Genomic DNA, 27,884 nt, shown 5'->3' on the forward strand with positions numbered 1-27,884 from the left:
GCACGGATTTCGCAGCCCGCTGCTCTCTTGGTGGGTTTACAGTGTATTCTCCACCTTTCATAGTAAGCCATATCCTAACATTGATTTAATTAATAAAAATAAAAAAATCGAAGCATATGCAAGTGTGGGTTAACCTTGGGTACGATTTACAAATGTCTGAAGCTGCCACATTCATGTCTTCAGACAATTATATGCAAGTATAAACACCATGAGAACCCCCAGCCATCATATCGTTCTGTAGAGGGGTTCTGTGTTTAAGAGATTAATGTGTCTTGATGACAAAAATGCAAATCAACTAGAGAACAAAAGCAAAAGACTTTTTGAAGATAGTAAGAGTGTCATTATCCACAGAGAAACTGTCCCGATGTGGACTTCCAGACCACTCCAAGAGGAAGAAGCTATTACTCCAAAATAAAAGGAAAAAACTGATTACAGTTTCAAATGCACACAGGAACAAAGACCTTAATTAGTGAACACATCCTAGGGTATCATGGAACTAAAATCGAAGTGTTTGACCCTGGTGACCATTGTTACATTCAGAGGAAAAAGGGGAAGTTTGCAAGCCTGAAAACATCGTCCTAATTGTAAAATACAGGGGTAGCAGCATCATGTTGTTTGGGTGTTTTGCTGCAGCAGTGACTAAATATTTGGCATCATTAGGAAAGAAAACCGTGTGGAAATATTGAATCTGCATCTTAGAACATCAGCCAGGAAAATAAAGCTTTGGCACAAATGGCTCTTTCAAATGGATAATGACCCTAACATACAACTAATTTAGTTACACATTGGCTTAAGGTCATTAAGTCAATGTTTTGGAGTGGCCATCGCAGGACCCTGAAAACTTGTGGGCGGATCTGAAAATGTGATAGCGAGGCGGCCTCAAAGCTGATTCGGTTACAACTGTCAGGGGGAATGGGCCAAACTTCTGGCAAAATAATGTGAGAAGCTTGTGGACGGATCCCCAAAACATTTGACCCAAGTCATACAGTTTAAAGGCAATTCTACAAAACATTTGGGAAACGAATGAAAACCATTGACTTGCAAGAAAGTAAAAACAATATCTAAAACGCTCCCTCTCTCACCATTCTGACCACTGGCAAAAATAAATATTATTTTGACAAATTTCACTAAAAAAAGGATAATGTCCAGTTTTATAAAGCATGTGTAAATATCTGCTTTGACACTCAAACCTGAGCTCCACTGATGGTACATAAGGTGTTTTTACAACTTGATTTGAGTCCTTGTATGGTAGATACAGTGGGCCGGACATGAAGTTTAATTGTTTTAGCAGTTTATGCTGACTTGCGGACAACAGCAGTAGGTTCAAAATATGTGGTAGTACAACTCAGAGGATTGAAACTTGTCTTACAATTCTGCTTTTTAGCCTTTCACGCCTTTCAATGTCATTAAGAAAGATATGTGACCTCAGAGCTAATTGTATAGTATATTCTTAAAAATTATACATATACAATTATCTTTGATCTTTTTAGTTTTATGTTTAGGTAAGTTGTTTAACTTAAATCCTTTGACAATTTAAAAATAAAAATTTGTCAAAACTGTAAAAATGTTTTTTTTTAAATCTGTTTTGTCACATTTTTCTGTCGGTTCTTCAGACCCTAAGCCAGCATGTTAAAATTTCTTATTTTCCAGTTCAGTTCGATATGGTTTCTTTGGAAGCTGTCCGATCTACTTTAATTTAACTGGTTGAAATGACTGGTTCATTAAGAGAAAAGAAAGCAAATTACATACTACATCCCTCATAATGAAAGAAGTCTTAGAGTAAGTTCATCGTTTACAGCAGAATCATTCAGAAACAAATTGGAGCCCACCCTAAAATTGCCTATAAAACCAATTTATCTTCATACTTCCAACTCAATTAGTGCTCAAAAACACTGACTTTCTGTTTCCCTGGGGTATAAATATAATGTAACACAGAGACCAATGTCTCATGGAAGGCAGATATTGATCTTCATTAGTCAAGAAACACCAACAAGAACACATTGACTCGCCTTACCTTGCCCACATCTACAGTCAGAGCAATAATTAAACAGTTTAAAACAACTGGGAATGTAAGGCAAAACAGCTAGATGTGTGCCCCTACAAACATAGAAGAGGATGGTATGGGAGGTAAAGAAAAACTCCTCAAAGCCTACTATTTTACTATTTTGTTACAAGACAACAAATTGATTCACTAAATGTATCACACCATTTAACACACATTTGTAGATCGCTTAGCAGCTGTCAGATCCTTTCAATGGAGAGAAAGGAATGTTATAGTGCTAGCATCTACAATACCAGACTACACTAGACTGCCAAAGGTATTCACTCACTCATCCAGATAAATTAATTCATGTGTTCTATTTTCTTTAAAGACCACAGGTGTGTAATATCCAACACCTAGACTGCTCCTACATTTGTGAAAGAATGGGTGGCTCTCAGGAGCTCAATAAATTCCAGCTAGGTACTGTGACGGGATGCCACCCGTGCAGTAAGTTTAGCCATGAAATGCCCTCTAAAGTAAACTGTCAGTGGTATTATAACTAAGTGGAAGTGATTGAGAATGACAGTAACTCAGCACCAAAGTGGTAGGCCTCAAAAAGAACAGTCAGCAGGTGCTGAGGGGGATGGTGTGCAGAGGTTGCCAACTTTCTGCAGAGACAATAGCTACTGACTTCCAACCTGCATGTGGCCTTCAGACTAGCTGAAGAACTGTGAACAGAGCTTCATTGAATGGGTTTCCATGGCTGAGCATCTGCATTCAAGCCTGACATCACTAAGTACATAGCATAGTGTTGTATACTGTATCCAACACTATGCTATGCATTTAGTGATGTCAGTGTGTAAAGCAATGTTTTTCAACGCTGGTCACTTGACAGCGTGCTGAGGCAATCCAATGGATGAGTCTCGACTAGGCACTCGGCTGACCGCTTTGTGTCAAGTGTAAGGCTTGGTGATGAGGGCATTATGGTGTGGGGATGTTTTTCAGGAGTCAGGCTCAGCCCTTAGTTTCAGCGAAAGGAACTCTTAATGCTTCAGCATACAAGACATTTTCAATTATTTCATGATCCCAGGTTTGTGTGAATGCTTTAGGGATGCCCGCTTCCTGTTCCAACATGACTGTCCACAGTGCACACAGCAAGGCCCATAATGGCATGGATAAGCTGGTTTGGTGTGGGCGAACTTTACTGACCAGCTCAGAGTTCTGACCTCAACCCAACAGAAAGCCTTTGGGATAGAACAGAGTTGAGACTCCTCCAACAACAGTGTCTGACCTCACAGTTGTGCTTCTGGAAGACTGGTCAAAAGATTCTCATAAACACATTCCTCAAGGTATCATAGTTGCAAAGAGTGAGCTAAGATGGTATTAAAACAGCATTGACTAAGAATGGGATGTCACTCATGTGTCTAAAAGCAGATGAGCAAATAGTTTGGCAATATAGTGTAATGTATCACTCTGTACTTTAAAGACATAGTAGAAAAATTCATGCATAAACCCCTATGCAATGCCAACTTCACGCCATTAGGGGGACAATAAAAAAATCAGGATTCATGAAAGTACAAAATAATTTTAATAAACCCCACATAAAATGCTCTGATAAATATTGATTTTGGACATATCAATTGCTTTATAGATGCACTAAGGGTTTGAGTCTGCACTTATTTAAACTGGGATCATAACTTCATATCAACTTGTCTGGATATTTTTACATTCAGTTATAAAGTTTTCCTGACACAAGACATGGGAAGAAAAAATATAAACTGCGACAAAGAGATATGTTTTCATCTCATATCAGATAAAAAAGTATCTTTTGAATCATAGCGGCAAGAAAAAATAATGATAACCAATCATGAATCAGAACAGTAAGTTTTATTTATTGGTTCGAGCTGCACTGTATGCTATATGTTCACCTTATACAAGAAACAAATACAAATACTCACACTAAAAACCAAACAATCTGCTAGCAGCCACGTCTTGCTAAAGTCTTGGTGTTGAAGGAATGGACAGATTGGGCCGCTGCTTGTTCACAGAGCTTCCTGGAACCCCATCTGGCTCTCGTCACAGCAGGGAAAACAAAGGAGGAACTATAACAAGAGCGAGCGAGGGTGGGGTCGGCCACATCAGACTACACTTATATGAACATTTAACAAGGAAATACAAATCTAACAGGAGTGAAAACCTTCAAGATCAAAAAAATTTACATTTGATTTATAAAAAATACCACAATGGAGAAAGAAATGCAGTAATCCAGAGTTTCTTCCTGTTCTGTTCAGATTGAATGTTTTTGTTTTTCCTGAGTAAGACATTTCCTGTTTCTATTCCCCTCCCACCCCAAAGCATTCATATCTCCCAAGTGTGTTGCTGCCATGCAAATCAGGTCCTTTGGATGCCAACAGATAATATTGTGTTCATAACCAGCAATTGTCTGAAGTACTTTGAAAGATTTGATCTCAATTTAATACTATTTCCCAATTATCTTATCTTTTCTTTACATTCTGGGGGGTCAACCCTTTACAAACAGAAACAGGCAAAATTAGAGCTCAGATCTAAGAAACTCCTGATTTTTCCTGTCTGCTAAACATGAGTATAAACCCTTTAATTTTCACACACTGAATAACAGAATAAACAGATACTGATTTTCAACAGAAGCACAGAAAACAAACCAAACAGAATGTAGAAAAAAAGAAGTAACACAGGACATATTTGTGCAGAAATGAGGAGAAAAACTAAAGGGAAAAATTAGGGTTGACAAGGTTGTCCTTTAAACCTGGGGGGGATGGGGGTCAGGTTTCCATTCAGCCTTTAGTTCCTGGTAACACGTCCCAGAAGTCAGAAGAAACCTCCCTCATATATACAGAATGGTAAAGATATAAAGCAATACGTCACTTAGTTCAGTGAGGAGCAAAAAAAAAATCTGAAACTGGGAGAGATTTTGGATCTTCTGCGCAGGAGTTTTTCAGTTGCTCAGTCCCATCTTGGTGTGGCAGCTCAGGTGTGCACCATCATTCACTGTCCTCACTTGGGTTTAGTGGTTTCATACAAAAAATGAGTGTGTAACACATTGCCCGGCAGGCAGTTTGCTGGTAGGTCCAGATGGCTGAAGTCAAGCTTACTTTTGGATGGGTTGACTTGGTCTGATCCATAGTTTTTTACACTGATTTCATGACCGTCATCGACTCCGGCACCGGTCCCACTATGGCTCAGTCATATGCTCTCTCATGGGGTCGCCATGTTTGGAGGGCTGATGTGGGGAGGCAGCCTGTGACGGATGGGAGCCAGGGGGCAGAGTGTGGGCGATGGGCATTCCCCCAGGCACCAATCCCTCCATAGGTCCGATTATCCCGCCGGGTGCGACGCCCATCACGCTAGGAGGGAATCTGGAAATGGACATATAGAGTGAACATCGTCCATTGGGAACTAATAATTGAAACTTTTGGGGCTATGAAAATGTTTTTTTTAAGATTTGAAAATTGTTCAGATGTTCATCCAGTCTGACTGATCTGGAGCTATTTTGCAGAAAAAAAAATCGGTATCTGGATGTGCAAAGTTCATCTTACCCCTAAAAACCTGCAGCTGTAAATGCAGAAAAGTGGCTCAATATATTTACAACCTTTACTTTTCAGACTTTTTTTCATAAAAAAAACTTCAACCATGTATCATTTTCCTTCCACTCTCCAGCCCTGCACTACTTTTGTATCACATAAAATCAGAAGAAATCATTTAAGTTTTTGGTTGTAAGCAGGAAAAATGTGAGAAGATGAAATACTTCCAAGGCTCTGTAAGCTAACTGTCTGCAGCCCATATCTTGTTTCCCACACCTCATTCAACCCCTCCAACATTAGATAACTCCATGTACTGTGTTTTGGTTCCTGTTCAGGGTGGGCAAAGAGGAAGCTGGTGAAGCAGGGTGGAGGGTGGTGCAGTTACTGGGCGTGTAGGTTAGAGAGTGAAGGAGAACAAGGTTACAGAACTTTGCTGGGTTTTGTTTTCATTAAGGATCTTTCTGGATTCATTTACCTGGTAGAGAATTAGGTATATAATTTGTCCTGCATTCCCCCCGTTGCTATGGCCTGTACCATGGTTTGGTTCACTCGGCTGTGTGAGAGAAGCAGTTCAGGCTGGTTGAGACAATGTAGAGACTGAGAAACGCAGAGCCTAAGCTTAACATGGGGTATGGTCATTTGGGCCAGAAACACAAAGTATAATTTACAAAAACACATATTAACTCTTCAGACTACCCCAGCCTAACTACTTCATGTGTTGTGATGACACAGGTGCTCAATGCCTGATGTGCAAAAATCACCTACCTGTAGGCAGCACCATTGATCTCAGGGTGAATCTGAGGCTGCTGCTGCTCCATCATTCCCCAGGGCGTCGAGGTAACGAAAAACTCTTTGTTGACGCAGTTTCGCAGGCTGTCAGGAATACGACCTGTTTGTGGGAGGGTTGAGTTTTGTTGAGTCACGAGATCAAAACTTGTACCAGCCTGAGAAAGCTCAAGAAGGGTATCTGTACCAGTGATTGCCCTCCGAATTTCTGTGGCAGCGGCCTCTCTCATCTCCAGCGATGCCTGCTCGCTGTACCAGGCGGTGTGGGGGGTACAGATCAAGTTGGGGGCGTCTTTAAGAGGGCCCTGGGAAAAACTGCTCAACAGCAAACATGGGATGCAAAAGAGAAAGTGAGTAAAATACTAAAATTGACAGAAATGAGCCACAGTTTTATCAGATATTAGAAGATGAGGCGCACTTAAAAGGCTCCGACTCGTGGACATCCATTGCAGCGCCTCGTATCCTGCCTTCCTTTAGGGCCTGAGCCAGAGCTTTCTCATCCACAAGACCTCCCCGTGCCGTGTTGACCAGGAAAGCACCTTGGCGCATCTAAAAACACCGAAAACAAAAAAGAGAGTGCCATCATTGGCTCAACACAGCAGGAAACATTTAAAAGCTTCTTGCCCCATCGGTTTAGTGAGTCAAGGGTTGCCACATGTGATTTTGTCCTGTATTTTCTAGCTTTTTTTAAACACAGTATCATTCTGTCCACATTTTGCATGAAAACACAGTTGGATTGATTTATTGGTGTCCAGTTATCAGATAGAAGAAAAAAGATCTAAACCAGAGGCAGTGGCCTTTTGTAATTCCCTGTATAATTGTCTGAATAATTACATTAGATTTCATATGTTACTGCTTATGTGTCTACACTACAAAACTTGAGATTTGTGTCACTGATTTTCTGTCTAAAGCTGACATTATAATATTATATGTTTATTAATATTTAATTGACATATAAATATTAAATGGGTTTATTGATGTTTAATGTCAGGTACACAAATATTTACTTTAAACATATAAATGCAAATATAGTTCCATGAAGAGAGAATGGAATATATACATTTTTGAATACTAATACATAGCGTTGCAAAGCCTTTTCCTGGCTAATATGAATTTTGGTTTTCCAACCTACCAACTCTGATTTTGTCCAATTCTGACTTTTGTTCTCTGAAACCTAAAGAAGAAAGGTTCTTGGGTAGAGACAGTTGTTCTGAATTCAACACAAAATGAATAAATTACACAGTACATGATGCTGGTTAAAGCATTATTACAAAGAAATGAGCGGAGTTATTAGTTTTGACCCATTCAATGAAGGGAGGGGGACTTGGATTTCTTTTATAGACCCGCTGATCAAAGACGATTAAGAGAAAATTCTGATCTCTGGTCTGTTGAATGGTGAATTTAGACTAATAGATCAACAGAAGGCAACACTATAACATTTAAATGAGTGAATAAATGAATTAATGAATAGCACAATAATTGTTAATTATTGAAATAATTTAGAACTGCATGTAAAATGTTAGTTACAAACAAAAGCACCCTTTTTATGATTGTTCACTTTCATCATCTTTATTATATCCTGATGTTTCATGTAATTTGTTAAAGTATAATGCCCATTTACTGTTGATAGAAACAAACTACGCACCTCCGTCAACTAAATTAATAAAGTTATATGTCTTTTGGAAATGTTCACTAAACAGTATTGTTTAATAACAACAAAACACTTCAAAATGAAATTTTGAAAAGTTGTAGTTCTGCTGCATCTGATTTATTCATTGTTCATTTTGCATGAAATTCCGCAACCTTTTAAGGGTAAAAGAGAACATGAACTTTATTTATTTGCTCACTACTTGTAAACGATCCACACAAATTTATAAAACCACACATTATTCAAAAGGTTTTCCTCTCATTTATCTTTGAAGCCTTCAGGTTGAGGTTATCTCATCTGCATGACAAAAACAACAAACAACAACAAATTATTCTAAATCTCTTACTGCATCTGCACTGAGACTTCTGAATGCTGGTCTTAAATAACGCTGCAACCATTCCTATCTTGCTTCTATTCCTTTTATTGTTATATTTTATTCTAAACTTGTAAAGGCAGAGTTGGTTTCCACTGTGAACCAGTGGCTGTAAAGAAAATAAATACCCTTTCAGGGAATAATAGTTTCCCGACCTCAGCTGCTGCTGTGCGGTTTAAATATCCTCCAGGTGGCAGCAGTAGGCAGCAAGAGGAAACATAATAAGATCTGCACTCATCACAGATAACGCACTAGTAGAAAATATAGCTAAATATGATGGAAACAAGAAAGTGACATAAATAATCCCATTTAACCTCTTAAACCCCAAAGTCCCCCTTTAAGAGGCCCCTTCAGCCTAAATAACACGCTCATAGCTGACTAACTCTGAGACTGACACACACTTATCTTATATCCAGATATTCATCTTCTGAGACTCCTCTACAAAAGTATCTACTTCATTCTTGTATTCATTGACCACAGCTCAAACACCATGCAAAAAAGCGCTCAGGTAGCCAAAATGCAACTTATGACCAAGATTCTGTTTCCGTGGGCCTGGGTTCCACAACACACAGAGCAGAACCGAAAGACGCATTGCTAATGAAAGCCAACAATACACTGAATACATCGAAGTCAAAGTCATTTGCATAAATCTCAAACTTTTCAGCAGGGCACTCAACAAATTCCCCCCAAAACATAAGCAAAACCAAACAGAGCATATAAAATCTCTCCCACCTTTTGCTAATTTTTTCATCAGAAGATATTTTTCTTGAAAAAAAAGTTTGTTTCTTGAATATATCCAAGCGATAACATGTATTCCATGAAAAGATTACTCCTCCTCATACTCATTTGGAGCCACAGGAAGACAGTGCCTGTGCGTCATTCACTGAGACTTGTTACTCTCGCCTGTGATTCGCTGGGGCTTTTGTCTATCTCAAATTGGGGCATATCATTGGTTTCTGTAGAGTCGAACCTTCCCAAAGAGGTATGAAGCTCTCTGATTGGACAAACGGTTGCTGAGAAAAGTCCGTGCGCATCCAAACCAGAGTGATACCGGTATCGTGCGCTCTTACGCATTACGCACACGCAGGAGTGAAAACATACATTTGGGCGGATTGGTTTTCCACTTTTACAAAAAGAATCATGGATTCACGGAAACCAAAAAAGCTTTTTTTTTTTTTTTTTTTTACAGCGGAGGAGGTGTTAGCAAAGCTAATAAAAGATGAAACTGCTGATTTACCCTCGTGATTCTTCATCCTCCGACTCTGATGTAATGCAACCTGGAAGCGACCCAGACTATGAATTTACACCAGATGAGAGGTAATTATTTTTATATTGCATTATAAATATTTTCAGACGTTTGCAATATGAATATATGTGTATTTGTGTGTGTTTTTATCAAAACTACTGCTTGTACAGCTATTATAGTTGCTTATACTAAAGCTGTAAAGCTGTGAAGCACTTTGGTCAACTGAGGTTGTCTCTAAATGCGCTATAAGAATAAAATTTTAATTGAATTGAATTACAGCTTATCTAATCATAGTAAATGTGCATTTCAATGTGATTACAAATTGTTTATAAACAGGTCACTACTGTATGAGAAACATTTACCATCTAACATCCACCCAGTCAAGACAACATTCTGATTACCTACTTTTCTAAGCATAAGTATATTACTGATCCAGGATACTAAAGTCAACTTCTTTTTTTTGTAAAAGCAAAGCAAAAAGAGAGCAGGGTAGTCTTATCTGTTCATTTGTTTGAATATGTAATTTTGTTTATATATGATCTGAGATTTAAATTTTATTCCACAGCAGTGATGACGATGATAAAGACGAGTCTGATGAGAAGGCCATCGCTGTGGTAAATGCCCCTATTCTCCACAAGGAACTTGTGAAAATAACTGCTGATGGGACAAAACCACTCACACAGAAGGAATTCTGTGTGAAAACTGCTACTAGAAATGGTAGAGTCTGCAACTGCTTCTGAAGAGACTTCCACAGAAACCTCATGCATGCAAATACAATCCGAAAGCACTGCAGAAGGTGCTTTGAGGCAGGGGACAAGCGTGTGAAGACTTCAGTGTATTGCAGGAAGTGTCAGGTTCCTCTTTGTCTGAACCCTAAAAAGAACTGTTTTGCATTCTGGCATGATTCCAAGTGAACCGTTTTTCCTTTTCTCTATTCTCCCTTTTTCATCATAGTTTGTTTGTACATATAGTTTGAAATTATTGTGTGAAAATAAAGAGTGCTGAAAAAAAGAAAAATGTGTTTTTTTGGGAGGGAAAACGGTAGTTTTATGACCTAATATATAATAGCATCCCACATTTTTAATGTCAAGAATAAATTCCAAATTTCAATATTTGTGCCTAAATGGCACACTAGGAGTCCGCCTGGATTTCTTTCAGTCAAAACATGTATAGCTTTTTAATTGCTTGTTGTGTGGACACCACACTGGCTACAGATGTCATCAGATGTTGTAGTTACAATTTATTGTGTTTATTTCCTTCTTTACAGCAAGGGTAAGAGGTTTTGTATGTAAACATCCGTTTTTGTTTTAGGCGGAATTTTCTTTTGGACATTTATACCTCATTTACTTAGGCCCAGAATAATTTACTCAAATTTTCACATCCACATCATCCTCCAGGGCCTTTTTGTTAGTTGATACAAAGATGAACAGTTTAGGCATTGTACAAGCTGAGAAATGCCTTATAAAGTATGAGTATGCATGCATTTTCGAAAATAGACCCTGGGGCTTAAGAGGTTAAGGGTTCAAAGGGTATTGCATGTATAACTCATACAGTGTTTCTTTGAAGCTTGGCAGCTGCACCTTAGCTGGACAGAGGCATTCTTGGCTCATAAACTGGCTTATTTGTTGGCAGCTCAGTATAAAAGTAAAAACATGAAACTAAACATACGCTCTGGAACCTGACTAAACAGTATTTAGGGATAATATTTGGAAGTAAATGTTTCTAACTGAAAATAATATTTCTAAACACATAAAAATGTCCGTTGTTCAATTTAAATTATTTCTATCTGACCATCTCTTGGTGCAAATATGTCTAACTCTATTCTTACAACCACACACTTCGGCAGCACCTGGGTCACACTGATCTCAAAGTTTTAAATGAACTGAAGCGATGCATTAAATCAACCCCCACATGTCTCATCAAAGTTTCTTTTCACGTGATTGCTTTTGATATTCTATAAACGCTTATTTAACAGTCTGTAACTGCGAGCTGCCAACAAAGGAAGCAAATATGTGCTGATGGCTGAACACTGAAAGATTCTTGTATTAGTTTCAGGAAATCACCGGCTGTGTTTTTTCCTTTTTTATTTATCACCTGGATCCTGCAGAAGATGTTTCTCAAGTTTCTGCCCCACCTGTTTGATGGTGAAGTCGTTGATGAGGTGGTGGTTGTGTTCATTCAGATTGCAGTGCAGGGACACGCAGTCGCTCTGGTACAGCAGATCCTGTAGTGTGTAGACCCTCTGGACTCCAAGCGAACGCTCCAAGCCATCCTGCAGGTAAGGGTCGTAGAAGATCACGTTGAAGCCGAACACCTTGGCCCGCATTGCCACTGCCTGGCCTGTGCGCCCTAATTTGGGGGAGGAGAGAAGTTACAGAGTGAGCAGTGTGGAAAAGTGCTAAGAATGCAAAATATATGGTGTTAAAATCTCTTCAAATTTTAATATGGTTAAAATATTGTTTGTCTGTGTTTCTTCTGGAACAATCCATTAAGGCATTTAGTATTACCACACAGTAAGTATTTTATCCAATATTATCTGCTAGCAGTATGTTAGCAGTCAACTATATTAGTTGGATTCTATGTTTTATTTAGAAAAGTTTAATGAAAACCACTCAAAAACAATAGTAAATGAAATAAAACATTATGTGGGACTGCTTGTTTAAACCCAGAGTAAGTGCTAAATTTATAACACAGGGTAACAGAAAGTGTGAGAATATAATTAAAAGTACCTGGACACTTGGCTATAGGATTTGTTAGGGTTGCCAGTTAATGTCTGAGGATTTTTACACATAAATGGGTGTAGTACTAAATCTGGATGGCCCTGTATGATTACATTTATCTCTTCAGTTGTAAAAATGTTGCAGGTGGAACAAATTTCTAAACTTTAATCGACTATGTAGCTTCTATGGCTAACTTGATAAACAAACTGCACGTCCATGGTAACCAACTGGAGTTGAAAAGAGGTTTAGAGAATTAGATCATAAAGGTAACAATGTACTTATTTTAATTCGATGATGGGAAAAAGTAACACCAATCGATCAAAACAAATAAATAAGTCACATTGCTTTACAAACTCAAACAAATAAACAGGCTTTTAATTTCTAGCTACATACTGATACTTGTTCTTTTGCACAGAAGGCACTGTAATTTTTTAAAAAGTTATTACAGTAGAAAAAGCTTAATTCCAGACACCAATATTATGATAACATAGTGGTCTTATGAATTTGTAATTGTCGGGCAAAGACTAAACACAACAAATTACTCAGATGAAATGTAAACGAAAATGCAGATCTTTTTTTTTTTCAAAGAAACTTGAATACTTTATTATGGCTGTCGATGACATTGGAGGGCTAGTGTTGAGAAAAACCAGCGGTCTTTCTAAAGCATACACAGTTCAAAGGTCAACAGGGGAACTAGCACTGCAAATTTTGAAGAAAAGTGAAGTGAATTTTCTTCATGGCATCAAAAACACACTAAGAACTTACAGTGCCTTACAAAAGTATACACAAATCAGGGAAGTTTTCCAAATTTGTAGCGTGCATTTATTTTCAGTTGATGCTTTGTAGATACAACTTTTGCTACATCTGCATTTGCGAGTATTTTGGGGGTTGTCTCCATCAGCTTTGCATGTATAAACTGAAGTTTTTCCAAATTCTATTTTGCAAAAGACCCCAAGCTCATCCAGATAGGATGGAGAGCTTCTGTAAATATCAGCTTTCAACATTTACCACAGATTCTCAATAGGATTTAACTGTGGACTTTGACTGGGTTATTTTAACACATGGAAATGCTTTGATCTAAACCAAGGATCGTAACATCATAATGCTGGGGATAGCTTGTTTAGGGTGATGGAAAGTGTTCTATCTACTTCATTTGTGGTCTCATTACACTAGAGCACCTTCTTCTTCATGTTTGTTGTGTCTTCTACATAGCTTGTGGCAAACTGCAAACAGGACTTCTTTTAACTTTCTTTAAAAAATGTCTTTCCACCTGAGCTGTTGATCTCTGGAGCTTCTCTAAAGATCCCATGCACCATTCAGCTTCTTTTTTGAATAATACTTTCCTTTTCTTTTCAGAATAGGTTGGTGTCATGTAAATATAAAAGTTTGAGGTTGTAACGAAGAAATATGAAAGAAATGAAGGGCTAAAAACACTTTTGCATGGCACTTTACAAGTGAATAAAGGATCCTCATCAGAAACATCTGCGTAAAAACTGTTTTAGTTTTTCTGGCTTGTTTTTAAGAGATTTTCAGGCTATGATTTGGTTGTATTACAGCTGCGTAAAACAAGCAATGTGTTCCCCTCAACACACGAATGAGTAGAAGAAATACTTGAAGTGCTTTAAAGCTCTCAAACTTTAAAGCAGTGAAGTATTTCAAGGAGCTAGATCTTTCTGTTTTCATTTACTTGAAAAAAAAAAAAAAAAACATTTACTCCATAAAATTCTGCAGAAATTGCACAAGTTGCTGTATTGAAAATCAGCATGAAAGCAATGAGATTCTTGGCACCAAAGACACAAAGGTGTAGGATTCTATAATTAATTTTGCCCAGATCTACCATTTACTCCACTTTTCAACAAATCTCTGCAGACTTTTTTTGGATGAAAAAAATATTCCTACTCTAAAACATTTCTTCAGTCTCCCTTTATTATACCTAACAGGCTATACCTCATAGTACTCTCCAAATCCTGTCTACGTAAATGAGGTTCTCACCAAATCCAATAAGGCCAAGCGTCTCGCCTCGGATCCTGGCCGCCCCAGACGCCACCTCCCGGATCTGCTCCACGCTCTGGACCCGCGTGCCCTCTCGGAGAGCCTGGTAGAGCCAGGTGTTTCGCCGGTACAGGTTGAGGATGTGACAAAGGGTTGAGTCTGCTGTTTCTTCTACAGCCGCAGAGGGAATGTTACACACTGCAATGCCTGGAGAGATAGGGTAGAGAGATGGATAGATAGGGAAATAAAAAAGATAGTCATAAGACTTGAAATACTACTGCACAAATGACTACTGTAATGACATTACTTACTAGAATAAATATTATCTAATGTTTTGTCAAAAACGCTTTGGCCCCTTGAAGATTTCTGTTTTTTTCTTGTTTTGGTTTTTGTCATACTTATATGAGTCAGGTCATCAAATAAATTTTTTATATCCGAGTAAATACTGTAGAAAGTGCAGTTTTCCAATGAAGATTTTACTTATTTGAGCAAAATAGCAACCTGAAACTACCTGGCCCTATGTGACAAAGTAATTCCTCCCCTTGTTAAATCATGAAATAACTGCTGTTAACCACCTTTTTTTTTAAAGCAAAGGTTAATTTTACATCCCGATGATTACTGCATTACCTGCAGAATCAAAAAATACCTTGAATAGAACTTGTTTGCTAAACTAACTTAAAAAGCAACACATGATGCCCCGACAAATGTTTACAGTTTGGTAGATGTGCCTTTTGTTACATTTGGCATAAATTAACACAGTATTGAAGAAACGGATGGCCGGTTATTGCAAAGGTTTGATGGCAGGGTGAGACGACCAATTCCTAGGGTTGGAGGACCATTACTTTTGTTTGGATAGCTTTTTCCCTTAATAACTAAATATATTTATGTTTATATTTAATAATAAAACTTGTTTGATGATCTGAAACATTTAAATTTGGAGAAACCAGAAGAAATGTGCCAAGATGGCCAAGGTTTTTTCACAATGCATTACTACTACCTGAGGGAAGATCACAGTAATAAATCCATGCTAATGGGATGAAACAGCAACATTAATCAGGATATCAGACTTAGTCCTGCTCTCAAACCAAACATATGCTTGAGGAGTCAAAAGGGAGTAGAGAGAATTTCTTGTGAGTAAAAGCATCTGCTCTGAAGCAGTTCCATCACCTCTCGTGTTTACAAGTAATCAATAATTTCTACAACATATTTTGTTTATGCTAAGGCAATAAAGCCAATGTTTGGTTTGACCCAGAGGAAAAGATGAACTCTATTTATCAACATTGCATCATTTCAGTTTTTGTTCTCATCTTCATGAACAGTTATGCCATGCAGACTTTCTGCAGCTCCTCTTAATCATTATTCTCGGCATATGATTGCTGCTTTCTGCTGAACGGCCTCGATCTGTACGCCAGTAATCGGCCTCATTGTGCTCCGCAGCCTCACCAAGCTCCCCGGCAGCCTTGATGTCGATGTTGTCGTAGCCGCTGCCGATGCGGATGATGATGCGCAGTGCCTTGAACTTCTCCAGGTCCTCTCTGGTCAGGGTGATGGTGTGGTACATCATGGCCCCCACGGCCTCGTTCAGCACCTAAGGGAAATCAGAAAGGAGGTCATCATCATCATCCTTAACATCCATTTAAATCATAGTTCTATTATTACTCCAACTCGATTCAGCAGTGCAAATTGCATGAGTGACTTGTTGCAGCCACTATGACTAAAAGTGATTTCACCACCTTCCATTTTTCTGGACCTGAGTGTATGTTTGCCATCCTTCATCTAAATGCAAATGGATTGTTTATGTGTGCTCTAAAACAGGAGCAGTTGTCTGTGTGTTTACTGTATAATGAGTGCTTGCAAAAGCTGCTTTTTGTCACAATCCATTAACTCAGACTGTATGCAAACAAGGTCAGAGCGGGAGCAGGCCGGACAATAAAGTAGACTGACAGCTGCTGAGAAACCCAGCGAGCGTTAAGAAGTTGCTGCTGTGAGCCAAGGCCGTTAAACAACTGGTTAAAATTCATGACCCACTAACAGAACTGACCTACCTGAGCCAGATTAGCATAGCCATGAATTTCCACCCAACATCTTTTAATGGAGTTAGAAATAACAGGAGGTGGATGCTAAAACTCAAGGTTAAAGCTCTCCTTTTGCATTAATGTCATTACATGAGTGAAACAGGAGGTTTGGATGGAGGACGTTGCATGATTTTAAGCAGGAGGGATATAAACTAAGAGCAAGATTACATTAAGTGGAAAAACTGAGCAAAAGGATTTTGGATTTTATTAATCAGTGTGTTTCTTGAGAATTCCCACCTTATATTAAAGTTGGGGACCAAATATTCACCTTTATATTGTTTATTACAGCCTTTAATTCAAAGAACGCTACAAAAACATAAAACCCTAAAGTTATTAAAGGCCTAGGTGACAGCTACACAGGTTTGTTTAATTTTGTGTATGAAAGGAATCGTTTATTTCTGAAGTTTTTGGGAGAGACAGGACAGTGGAATCTGTGTGCTTTCAGTCTGAATCATAAACTATGTGAAGCTGAAGAAGCTGAGAGACAAAGCATGGCAATTAGTGAGCATCCATAACTACGTTATTAGCTTTAAGTTGAGCCAGAATTTTCCCATGATGCTTTGTTAAATACGTCCTGGCACCAGAGTCATTAATGACATAACAGAAATAAAAATGTTTTCTTTTTTATTGAAGTTTTCACTCAAACACTGAAACAACAAAAAACCCCATCTGTAAATGATTTGGTTGACTTGTTTTTGGTGTTTGGCACCTGTCATGAATGAACGAGGGTGAAGTTTAATGTGAGTCCTGTTTTGAAAGGCAATCTTTTCACAGAAAAGAAAACCTGGCTAAAGATGGCAAAATTCGCCTTTCACTGGACATAAAAGTAGAAATTCAAAAATCATGACTGCAAACAGAATTGTTATTAGTCATGTTGGAGATGAAAAATTGGCGTGACATGAATCAACCAATTCTTAGCTCGATCAGTCCTAATTGGTGACTGGCCAGCTGGAAATTCAAAAATCGAAAATTTGATTGAAGGGGCACCAGGTCACTCTGCCAAAAACATCTTCTGCCGTGGTAAGTTGTTACTGCAGAAAATGTTAGCATCAATGAGCCTTTCAAAAGTCAGAGGAAACACAAAGGCAAGAAGCTATTTGAAAGGAAACCATTTTCTTTGACACGTTGAGACATCTCTGCGGTTCATCCAGGCTTCGTTAGAGCAAGACCTAAAGCAGATAATAGGAAGGCTCAATGCAGTACATGAACGTTACTGTGCTTTATTTAGAGCTGCACAATCAAAACCACAAAAACTGCAGTTTTGTTTCATGTTAGCTGCACTAACCATGCAAACAGCAAATGTTAGATGCTAATATATAATAACCTATAATTATTTTGTCTTTGTTTTAAAAGAGCAAAACCCTTATCTACAGCAACTGCTCTTTCAAACATGCATTAGGACGTTACATCTGCTGGAAGGCTGGAAAAATAATTTTGAAAAATGTTCGTCTTATAATAAAGTTCTTAAAGAGAAATTAGAATCAGCTAAAATTGGTAAGATTTACAAAAAACAGAGATTGGAAATTGACCAAAAGATTCTAATTGTTGCATCTTATTTATTATGACTTAAGCAAATGTCTTTTTTCTTTTTTTTATAACAAACTACTCTTCAATAAAAAAATAACTGGACTTGTACCTGCAGTTAAGTTACTTCTGTTAGCTAAGCAAGACTCAAACATAGTAAATTGATGATAATAATAATAATAATAATAATAATATAATAATAATGCATCTTATTTGTATAGCGCTTTTCACAAAACTCAAAAGCACTTTTCAGGAGTCAAACAAAATGACAAGATCAAAACACTTGAGTACATCAAAGAAAGTCATTAAAGGAACACACTTAAATACATAACACTAGACATTACCAGACACAGTAACATATCTCAATGAAAAATGCTTAAATGGCTTGATTATGACATAACTCTGTTCTGTGCTGTTGTCTTCTATATGCTTCTATATGCTTATGCAGCGGGTAGACATGCTTGAGCATAGTTACAGGCGAAAACTGTTAGAAAGTGGACTGTGTTGTTAAACTAAAAGTAGCATCTTAAATAAACAGTTGACTCAACAACCATGCATTATTAGGGAACATTTAAGTCAGAAAGCCTTAAAACATCAAAAATTGTTTGCTTGACAGACTTTAATTATCCTTATACTCTTCAAAACATTTCCCAGTTCATCCGCAAGCATGTGAAGTGTTGTGATAAACACAAAAACAGCATCAAGCAGCTGCGGTCAAATCGAAGTTGGAGACACTTGAGAAGCGTACCACTTTGATTTCTTTCTGAAATTCTAATGTTGCCTTTGTCTTTTCAAGGACAGGACTGGATTGCCTGTCGAGCGTGAGTGCTCTCTCGCACAATTTTCTTTTTAACTCAGCAGGAACCACAAAACTCTCAAAGGCTTTCAGCTGCACTTTGAGAATATCAATTGATCTTTCTTTGCCACATGAGTGCAGGACCAGGCAGAGGCTATTAGGAAGACAAATCTGCTAAATTAAACACTTTGTAAGAGAAACTTTGTTTAAAAAGTATATATTATTATTGATATTTATTTATTTTACAGAAAAGGGTGGCTTGTCCTCTTCAGGTTGGAGGGGAGTTCCTGCCTCAAGTGGAGGAGTTCAAATATCTCGGGGTCTTGTTCACGAGTGAGGGAAGAATGGAGCAGGAGATCGACAGACGGATCGGTGCGGCTGCCGCAGTAATGGGGAAATGAGCTTTCTCCATAGGGTGGCCGGGCACTCCCTTAGAGATAGTATGATGGAGGGGTCGGAGTAGAGCTGCTGCTCCTCCACATCGAGAGGAGCCAGTTGAGGTGGCTTGGGCATCTATATCGGATGCCTCCTGGATGCCTTCCTCGGGTGGTGTTCCAGGCACGTCCCACCGAGAGGAGGCCCAGGGGACGGCCCAGGACACGCTGGAGGGACTATGTCTCTCGGCTGGCCTGGTAACGTGTTGGGCTCCCCCTGGAGGAGCTGGAGGAGGTGTCTGGGGAGAGGGACGTCTGGGTGTCTCTGCTGAGTCTGCTGCCCCCGCGACCCGGTCCCGGATAAAGCAGATGACGAGTACGATTTATTTTACAAATTGGACTGTAATGACTTGAATATTTGTTTTATTCTGAAATTAAACTAATGTGGAATTAATTGGCTTAAACTGGATGAAACAGTAACCAGACCTGATTTTAGTCAAAAATAACTTAACTAGATTTTGCTGTTACCACTTGAATTTCACTTCATTATGTTCTCTACAATGTGCTCAGAGACTACCTTTAGAGTGAAATGGTTTTACTATTTTCATTTAAAAAACTTAACTGAACTAAAACTAACTGATTTCAACTAGTTGGACATTAGTTAAATTGAGCTAAATCGAATAATCTGCAATAATCTAAACTGAAATCAACTAAACTGAAAGAAATGTAACAGAATATTATTAACATGAATTGAATTGAACTGAACTGAATAGAACAAACTCTTGTTAAATTAAGCTGAACTGAATTAAAAAAGTTTTGAATTCAAATGTATCAAATTTAACTCAATTTAACAAAGCAGAATGAACAGAATGGAATCAAACTGAACTGAACTGAGGTCAACTGATTTGAACTGAATTAAACTAGGATTTAATACATAATTTAATTGAATGCAAGAACATACCTGAATATAACTGAAGTAACTGGCTCCAGGAAGCAAGTACATGAGGTTCAAACCAAAATATAATCCAATTCAGCTTCTTAAATCTAATTTTCAGTTTTAGTCAGTCTGCATCGATTCCTATAAATATCTGATTCCTTCACCCGTTCATCTGATAACTTCTTGTTAGAAAAAACTTAACAGAACAAAGCAGCGCTTTAGTTTTCCCACAGTGAGTTTGCTGATGTTGTTGTGCGTGTGTATGTGTGTGTATGCATATTTCCAGCCACTCTGTATCCTCTGATGTGTAGTTATCATTGTGGGAGTGCAGCCAACACTGATGCTTCCAGATGGGCCCTCTGTTTGTGTAACATAATCACACTGAGAGCATTCCACTGCACACAGATTACTAATGCAAATAAAAAGATTTACTTAGGATTTAGTCTATTCAAACCGTAAAATTAAATAACTGAATGTTCAAGAAAACTATTTAGTTGTAGACAGAACGCGGTAAATGGTTTTATCTTCCTTTTCTCCTCCAGTACCTTAAAAACTCCTCAGTTTGGGCTGTAAACTTAACGTTCATTGGCTCCAGCGTATAGACATTAAAATAAGACAAACGTTTCACCCACTCTGGCTGAGAACAATTACACTGCATTTCTATTACCAGCCTCCTCCTCCCACTCCTCCTTATTTAACAAAGCTGCACTTCAGCCCCCAGTGGGATTAGCATCAGTGATGAAACCATTATGGCTGTACTGGGAGATTGGAACGAGCCAGTGGGCTGAAATATCATTAAAACATTACAGAGGAGGAGGCTTGGAAGGAGGACAAAGATGGTTCTTCTTTGCTGAGCAGAAAGCAAACAGTATTAGAAACAGAAGTTCATACAGACTTAGTGCTCCAGCAGACACTGGTTTGTGCAGCCTTTTTGTTTTCATTGTTGAAACGTTTAGACACTAAAAGATTTTTCAGCACGTCCTAATGTGGAAAATCTCACTCTTGATCACTAAAAGAAGTTCAAAGGAAACGACATCGAAGAGGAATCAGTAATTATTTTTAGCACTGCTGCATTTTCTAAGAATGAGCAATACCTTTTCATGTATCTCCTGTGTGGACTGGGCATCACAGAAAGCCACAGTGGCCAAGTCTTTGAGGATGGGCATCTCCACGGTGCAGTCCCGCCCATCCAACAATGCCACCAGGGGTCGCGGGTGCATAGGCCCATTCATAATCTGGGGCCGGATACCTGCAGAGAGGCAGAAAAAAAAGGTAGTCAGTTATTCATACCTGGCATAAATACAGTCAAGTTACCCACAGAAGAAGCATTAAAACACAGGAAGCGCTTCCAGGAAGTGTTTACAACAGACTCTATTTTTGGCTCCTGATCGATTCCTAAAAAACTTGATCACTGTCATCATCTCCTCTACCAGTCAGAACAGGTCAATATCTCAGACACATGCACACATATTCACACCAATGATATGACCACCCCATGATTCGCTGTTTTCCTCATTGTTACCAGGCAACAGGTTGTTTCACTTCATGAGGTCATCACCTCCATTATCCTATCACTTCACAGGAGCCAGCAGGTGTTTACTGTCTATTTTTAGATCATTTGTAAACTGCAGCTTATTTGCCGTCAATCTAAAGTTGGATCAAAAAAAAGCAGCTCCAGGAGTTTTAACTTTTCTCTCCAAAAAAAAAAACAAAAACAAAAAAACAGATTTTCAATATTATAAACCAATCAAGCATAAAGTCAGTTTCACAAATCACATAGCAGAGGAGATACCAGGAGAATATTATCAGACTGTGTGGACCCAAATACAGATAAAAGAGGGAAAAGAAAAAAAAAAAGAGATGGGAGGTGGGGGGTCCAAATGCATCCACTCTCTGGCTCCCTGCTGCCTGTTGTCATGGTGATTAGAGGATTTGGGCAGGATTATGAAATATTTTATTTAGTGGCATCTGCGCTGCTGGAGAGGACATCCAAGCCTGCTTGCATCGTGACTGCACCTCTAACTCCTCCAGTTTAGGAAAAAAGAGAGAAGCTTTTGTGACCTCTACAGCTAAAATGTCTGAGCATATGTAGAAGAAGCAGAACCAAATCATGCTAAACAAAAAACAGGGTGCATGCATGCTACAGAGGAGTTTTGCACAGCTTTGCTTTTTGTGTAGTTTTTGTGTAGTCTTAGCTGCTTTTATTTTTAGAAATTGTTCTTTTGTCATTTTTTGTGCTTTTTACTTGCTTGTAAATACCAAGTATAACTTATTTAGCAAATGACATTAGCAAATGTCCATTTGCACCAGTCACAATTTAATTAGTTATGTGTTACTGTGAGGAACATTTAAAGATTATTATTTAGTCACAAATGCTTACAAAATGCAAAATATTTAATAAACTATTTTGTCAGTTAATTACATTTCCCATAAAATGAAAAATAAATTTACATTGATACTGACAAAATCTTTTAAATGTGCACATGTTTAGTGTGCATTGCTGTATTTAAAACACATGCATCACATTTTGCTGAATTGATAGAATGCACAAGTCCCACAAAACATAAAAAACCAAAAAAACACTCTTGCATGCAAAATCAGGAACAAAGGTGTTCCCTGTTCCAGAGTGAACTGAAATCAGAGGATCAATTTGTAAAAAAAGAGCTTAGGTTGACATTAATATCATTTCTCTGAAAAATGGCTGGGGTTATTATTAGGGTCGTTCATTTAATTAATGTTTCTGTCTCTGGTTCTGTTCTTCTAAAACAGCTGAGGACGAACTGATCTATATAAGCACGAGTGACAGGGCGAAGAGGAGTTCACTGCTCTGAAACTGATGACAGATTACTAAAGGAGTGAGCACAAGATGACTGATGATGCATTTATATTAATTTATCTCTGTGATAACAAATGGACTGTCAAGCTTGTTGGGACAGATTGTAAAACATTTCTGGTGACAGTGGATTCCTCCTGTTATTTTTACACATCAGTTTTCCCACTGCAAGAAATTACATTCAGCCTGAGAAAACAGTTGCATGGCATGTGGCATCCGTGACAGAAAGGTTTAGCTGTAGAGCTGCTTGAAGTATCTCTGTTGTCTCTATGCCTTTGATTATTTTATAATCTGCCTCTTGTGAGTTTCTTAGCATCAGAGAAAGTGTAGCACAGCTCTTTGATTTTGGAAAATCTTCTTGTAAACTCCGAAACAAGTACATTTAATCTCACAAAGCAACTTAAAACTCTGTGCCACTGGTTGTCTTAGAATACATGGAAAACAATTACCTTTACTAGCTTTGTCCTGTTGATTCACTGAGATTTCACTAGATATAAAATTATATTAGTATCATTTACAAAACACTTTTCAGTGCCATGGAAGGGAGGCAATAATGTTGAAAAATGTGCAAAAACAAGGTTTAGTCTTCATACTAGCATATAGATGGTCAAAACCTCAAGGGGTTTTTGTGAGGTTTGTGCTCGAAATAACACGCCCGAATCTACTTAGATTTTTCCCAGATATTAAAAACTCTATTTAAATAATTATTATGTTAATAATTGTACTTTTCAAATGCAAGTGATAATTCTGGTCTTCTTTTGCTGCTGGTTGAGTAAATCCTGGGTGGACTGTGACAATACTTATTATTTTTCGAATCTGAGAGATCTCTGCCTTTAGCAGACATGCTGGTTGTGTGTGTAGAAGCCGTGTTGTGAACAGCTAAGACCAGAATTTTAAGTGACTCCATTTTGCGGAGTTTGTTAACTCTCTGATTCAAATTGTAGTTTTGCTTGTAGTTTTAACTGTGTTTGGTGTTCGTAGAAATAGTTTATATCCACTTTTAGCCATGATTGTAATGGTTTTGTAGACACCACAGGAACTTACAATAATGAAAGTAGAAAAAAAAGTTAACTATTTCCCCTAGTACCGGGGTTTGGGGCTTTAGAGGTTACGATTTCAACATTGTAAACATAAATCTTTAAATGAATATAAAAAATTGGTAAAATACATACTATTACTGGAAAACTTAGTCAGATGTATGTGCTTAAAAACATATGAATATATATACATTATCTGGATCAAATTCTAATGACCAACATATCACTCAGATCAGCTGGACGCTGGACGAGGATACGATGTCTCACATCTCTGCACAACCACACATTCATGCTGCTCAAACTGCTGCATTTGCTTAGTACTACATCACACTCATTCTGTGTAACCACTTACGATACATAGTGGTTATAGTTTACGACTACGTTCCAAGACTGATGAGGGGCGTATCATTGGTGGGTTGACTTCAACCACCCAGTCTGTGACGGGTTCTTTCAGTTGATCACAAGGCATGATAAACACGTGGAGATCTTGTAATGAAAGGATGATCTCAAACGTGTGCGATTGTAAAGTAGGAAAAATGTTAGCAAAATGTGGGTTAATTGTAGATTACATTAAATATTTAAATTCTAATGAATTGTGCTAGAGACTGAATCAATGAATAGACATATACAGTTTGCATTATGATGATGTGCAGCTATTTCTACCTCGATTTAGAAAAAAAATGGAATGTTGTGGCTTTTACGTAGTGGCTCATCCAGCCATAAAGATTTAGATGGAGCTACATTCAAAACGTCATAGTTTTTCACAAGTTTTACACTTTACACTCTTCTAAATCCTGCAACTATGTTGGAGAAAAAGTTGTATATATCAGAAGAGCATTTATGTCGTTTAGTTCTAACACCTCACCCCCATTCTGAAGCTGCATAATAATCAAAAAGCAATAAAGTAAAAATATAGAAACTTTCTTAATAAAAAGCATGCTTGCATAGCCACAGTGCCAGTTTTTTACTCTCACCTCTTCGGGATGTCCCACAGATATTCTGTGGCTTTGGATTTTAAATGTCAGGGCTAATGTAATAATATTCATCTGTAAAGTTCACTCTGTGTCTGTTCTAAGTAAAATGGCTTTTATGCAAAGCTCTATATAACTAAATGTGCTCTTTGTAATTTAATTAACCAATCTGGAAATGTGTTTGGAAATTTGGAAAAGTTTTGTAGGACCAGCCAATAGATACAGAGGGGATTATATTACAACCAGAACCAAGTATGGTCTGGTAGAGCACAGCAGAGTAGCAGCATCATTGTCAAGATTTCTGCAGTGTGAGGTGTGTGTGAGAACATGAGAGTGACACACAGGCATGTTGTACACATCCGAATATTAAACTATAAGGTAGAAACCATGTTCTGTAACATGTAGGAATATTTCTCTTATTTTCCAAACAAAGTTGGATGATTTAGAATTGCGTTAGGTGTAAAGCTGCTGGTTTGGTTGTGGTAAGTTTGAATGCAACTTTATTTTGACCTATATGGTTGGATGAACCACAGATAAGGAGTTGCAAGGCGGCCTTCCAACCTCAAAGACTTTGAGCTCATCACCAAGAATAAATCTTCAAAATACTAGCGGAAAAATGCAAAAAGCTGGTAAGCAATTATAAAAAATTATTTGATTGCTGAAACAACAATACACATTTTCCACTAATTATTGAAAATAGTATAAATCATTTTCGAATTAGTTTAAATCACATTTTTTTTCAATGAAATCTGGCAAGGGTATGAATAATTTTGAGATGAACTGTACACACATGTACAGCTTATGATTTTAACCTGTAATTAAATACACATGTGCATTAGATGAAGGCCAGAGACAAATGTGATTAAAAAGAAAACGTACATCTCCAAAGTGGTACCCGCACTTTTCACAACCAACTGATCTAACCAGCCACATCTCCTTCAAACACTCAAAACGTTCTGTTAGCAGTTGCTCTGATGAGTTGAGCTAATCTGCTTGTATTTTCTGTATCCAATAGACTGTAATATATAAATAATTTAAAACTTTGCAGGTTGTGTGGAATGGGCCTGCAGGTCATAGTCACCAGTTGCCTAATATTGCTGGTTGGACTCTTATGTTTGTGTATGTGCCTGTTTGAAGTGTGTTTGTATTAGTGAGGCAGGTGTAAGGAGCAGACTGCAGCCTCACCGAACACACCTGTAGCTCCCGAGCTGTTCCCGTGTCTCATCATCACACCCCTGCAGAGTTCATTATCACCCTGGAAAATACCTCCATCTCCTGACAGTTGCACAAAAGAAAAGCTTCTCAGACATTGAAACATTGCAACAAAAAAAAAGACACCCTGAGGTGACAAGACACAATCAGCTGCTTTTAATGTGTAACTGAGTGAAAATAAAGAATTTGATGGTAAAAACCTCTCCTTTAATTGAAGGAAGTGGGTCAAGAAGCTGTTGATTAATTATTTCCTGGTGGCTAATAGGCTCACTGCCAATAAGGCAGAACGTGGCACTGAATTTAAGACACAAATAACCTGCAGGTAATTAACACTTAACAAGGTTGTTAATATGGGGCTAAATGGCTCTGATACCTGACCAGTAATTGGAACAGGCTTACAGGTACTAGACAGAGAGAACTGAGAATTAGTTCTGGTTGTCAGTCGAAGAAAAAACACTGAAGGCAGTTAGTGTCTTATTTACAATCTCTTATAAAAGCTTGATATAAAATACATCAGCACACACTCCTGTGTGAAACGTGTACTCAGAATAAACATATAAAACATGGTAAGTATTGAGGTTTACAGGTGTCAAAGACAAAACTATAACAGTGCACTGCAAAATCTCCCATACCCCAGAAACTTTTTCACATTTTGTCACACTACAACCTCAAACGTCTCTTTATATTATAGGGATTTTATGTGACAGACCAACACATGGTAGAATAAATGTAGCTGGACCAAAGTGCAGACAGGAACTGAATATAAGGATTTAATAATGAAAATTAAAAGAAAAAACTACCTACAACAGGTACGAGGGTAACAGGATAAGAAGCACAGATGGAGAAGTGAGCAGAGTAACTGACCATAAGGCAGTATGATGGAACGGTCCGACGAGGAACAAAGAACTGGTGAGTATATACACTGAGGCAGAGGTAGAGAAATGACAGGCAAACCAGCTGAGGTAATCAGAGGAAACGAGTAGCAGCTGAGGCAGAGAGGAAGGCAGAGCAGCTGAAGGAGGGAGACTAATTAACCAGGAAGGAAATGAACAGAAATACAAAGAAATCCAGTAAAGTGTCTCACAGAAACAGGAAAATAACTCTAGATGTATAAAGAACACTAAAACACAAAGGAATGAACTAATGAAAACACCTAATAATAATGAGCATAAGAAAATAACTTCAGCATGACTGAAAGGACATAATAAACAGCAAAGAAAGAGTCAAAATGCATACAAAAAGCAAAATCAAAACCCAACACCTCAGACTCTTTACAAAATAATTCTGAGGTGGAAGGAAAATGATACATGGTTGTCAAAAGTTTTCACTAATAAAAATATAAAAAGTGTGTCATGAACCTGTATTTGGTTCCTTTTCCTCTGGGACCCCTAAATCTCCAGCACAACCAATTACCTTCAGAAGTCATCAAATCAGTAAATATGGTCCCCCTGTGTGTAATTTAATCTCAATATAAATACAGCTGTTCTGTGAACATCTCAGAGTTCTTTTTCTTTGGAGAACATTAATGAATAAAGTTAATGAAGACAAACAAACAATGCAGTAGTATGAATACGTTTGCAAAGCACTGTATACTGGTTTGTATCCTGGCACTGTATATGTTGCTATTTCATTGATTTTTTGTTGAAAAGTTTGGCATACCCTTAATGATATTACACAGAACTGCTTACAGAGCACTACCATGAAATGCCTCTGTAATATTAGAAAGGCTTTATAAATTCATTGTAGATAAAAGGTTTTACATCAGAACAAAATAATTTCTTGCTTAGACTTTAACTCAAGTTACTATGCTGGCTTTTGA

The 27,884-nt window shown here is 37.9% G+C and overlaps 1 protein-coding gene across 17 annotated transcripts in view; it reads right to left on the reverse strand.

Moving 5' to 3' along the window:
* Nucleotides 1-3,849: 3,849 nt before the first annotated feature.
* LOC124858871 (C-terminal-binding protein 2-like) overlaps nt 3,850-27,884 on the reverse strand; it is an 87,503-nt gene continuing 63,468 nt past the window's right edge. For 3 of the 17 annotated variants that reach the window (XM_047351167.1, XM_047351160.1, XM_047351169.1), the window contains 9 exons: nt 26,048-26,128; nt 21,107-21,261; nt 15,750-15,894; nt 14,307-14,513; nt 11,729-11,943; nt 6,746-6,876; nt 6,515-6,642; nt 6,307-6,430; nt 3,850-5,376 (listed from right to left, as the gene is read on the reverse strand). In XM_047351167.1, the coding sequence (XP_047207123.1) occupies nt 5,193-5,376; nt 6,307-6,430; nt 6,515-6,642; nt 6,746-6,876; nt 11,729-11,943; nt 14,307-14,513; nt 15,750-15,894; nt 21,107-21,261; nt 26,048-26,128 (1,370 nt within the window). In that variant the 3' untranslated portion in view covers nt 3,850-5,192. Of the gene's footprint in view, nt 5,377-6,016; nt 6,095-6,306; nt 6,431-6,514; nt 6,643-6,745; nt 6,877-11,728; nt 11,944-14,306; nt 14,514-15,749; nt 15,895-21,106; nt 21,262-26,038; nt 26,129-26,865; nt 27,033-27,884 lie in introns of those variants that run through there. The other 14 variants (XM_047351165.1, XM_047351158.1, XM_047351168.1 and 11 more) reach the window with 10 other exon arrangements.

This window comes from Girardinichthys multiradiatus, chromosome 22 (assembly GCF_021462225.1).
Source record: "Girardinichthys multiradiatus isolate DD_20200921_A chromosome 22, DD_fGirMul_XY1, whole genome shotgun sequence".
Classification (NCBI taxonomy): domain Eukaryota; kingdom Metazoa; phylum Chordata; class Actinopteri; order Cyprinodontiformes; family Goodeidae; genus Girardinichthys; species Girardinichthys multiradiatus.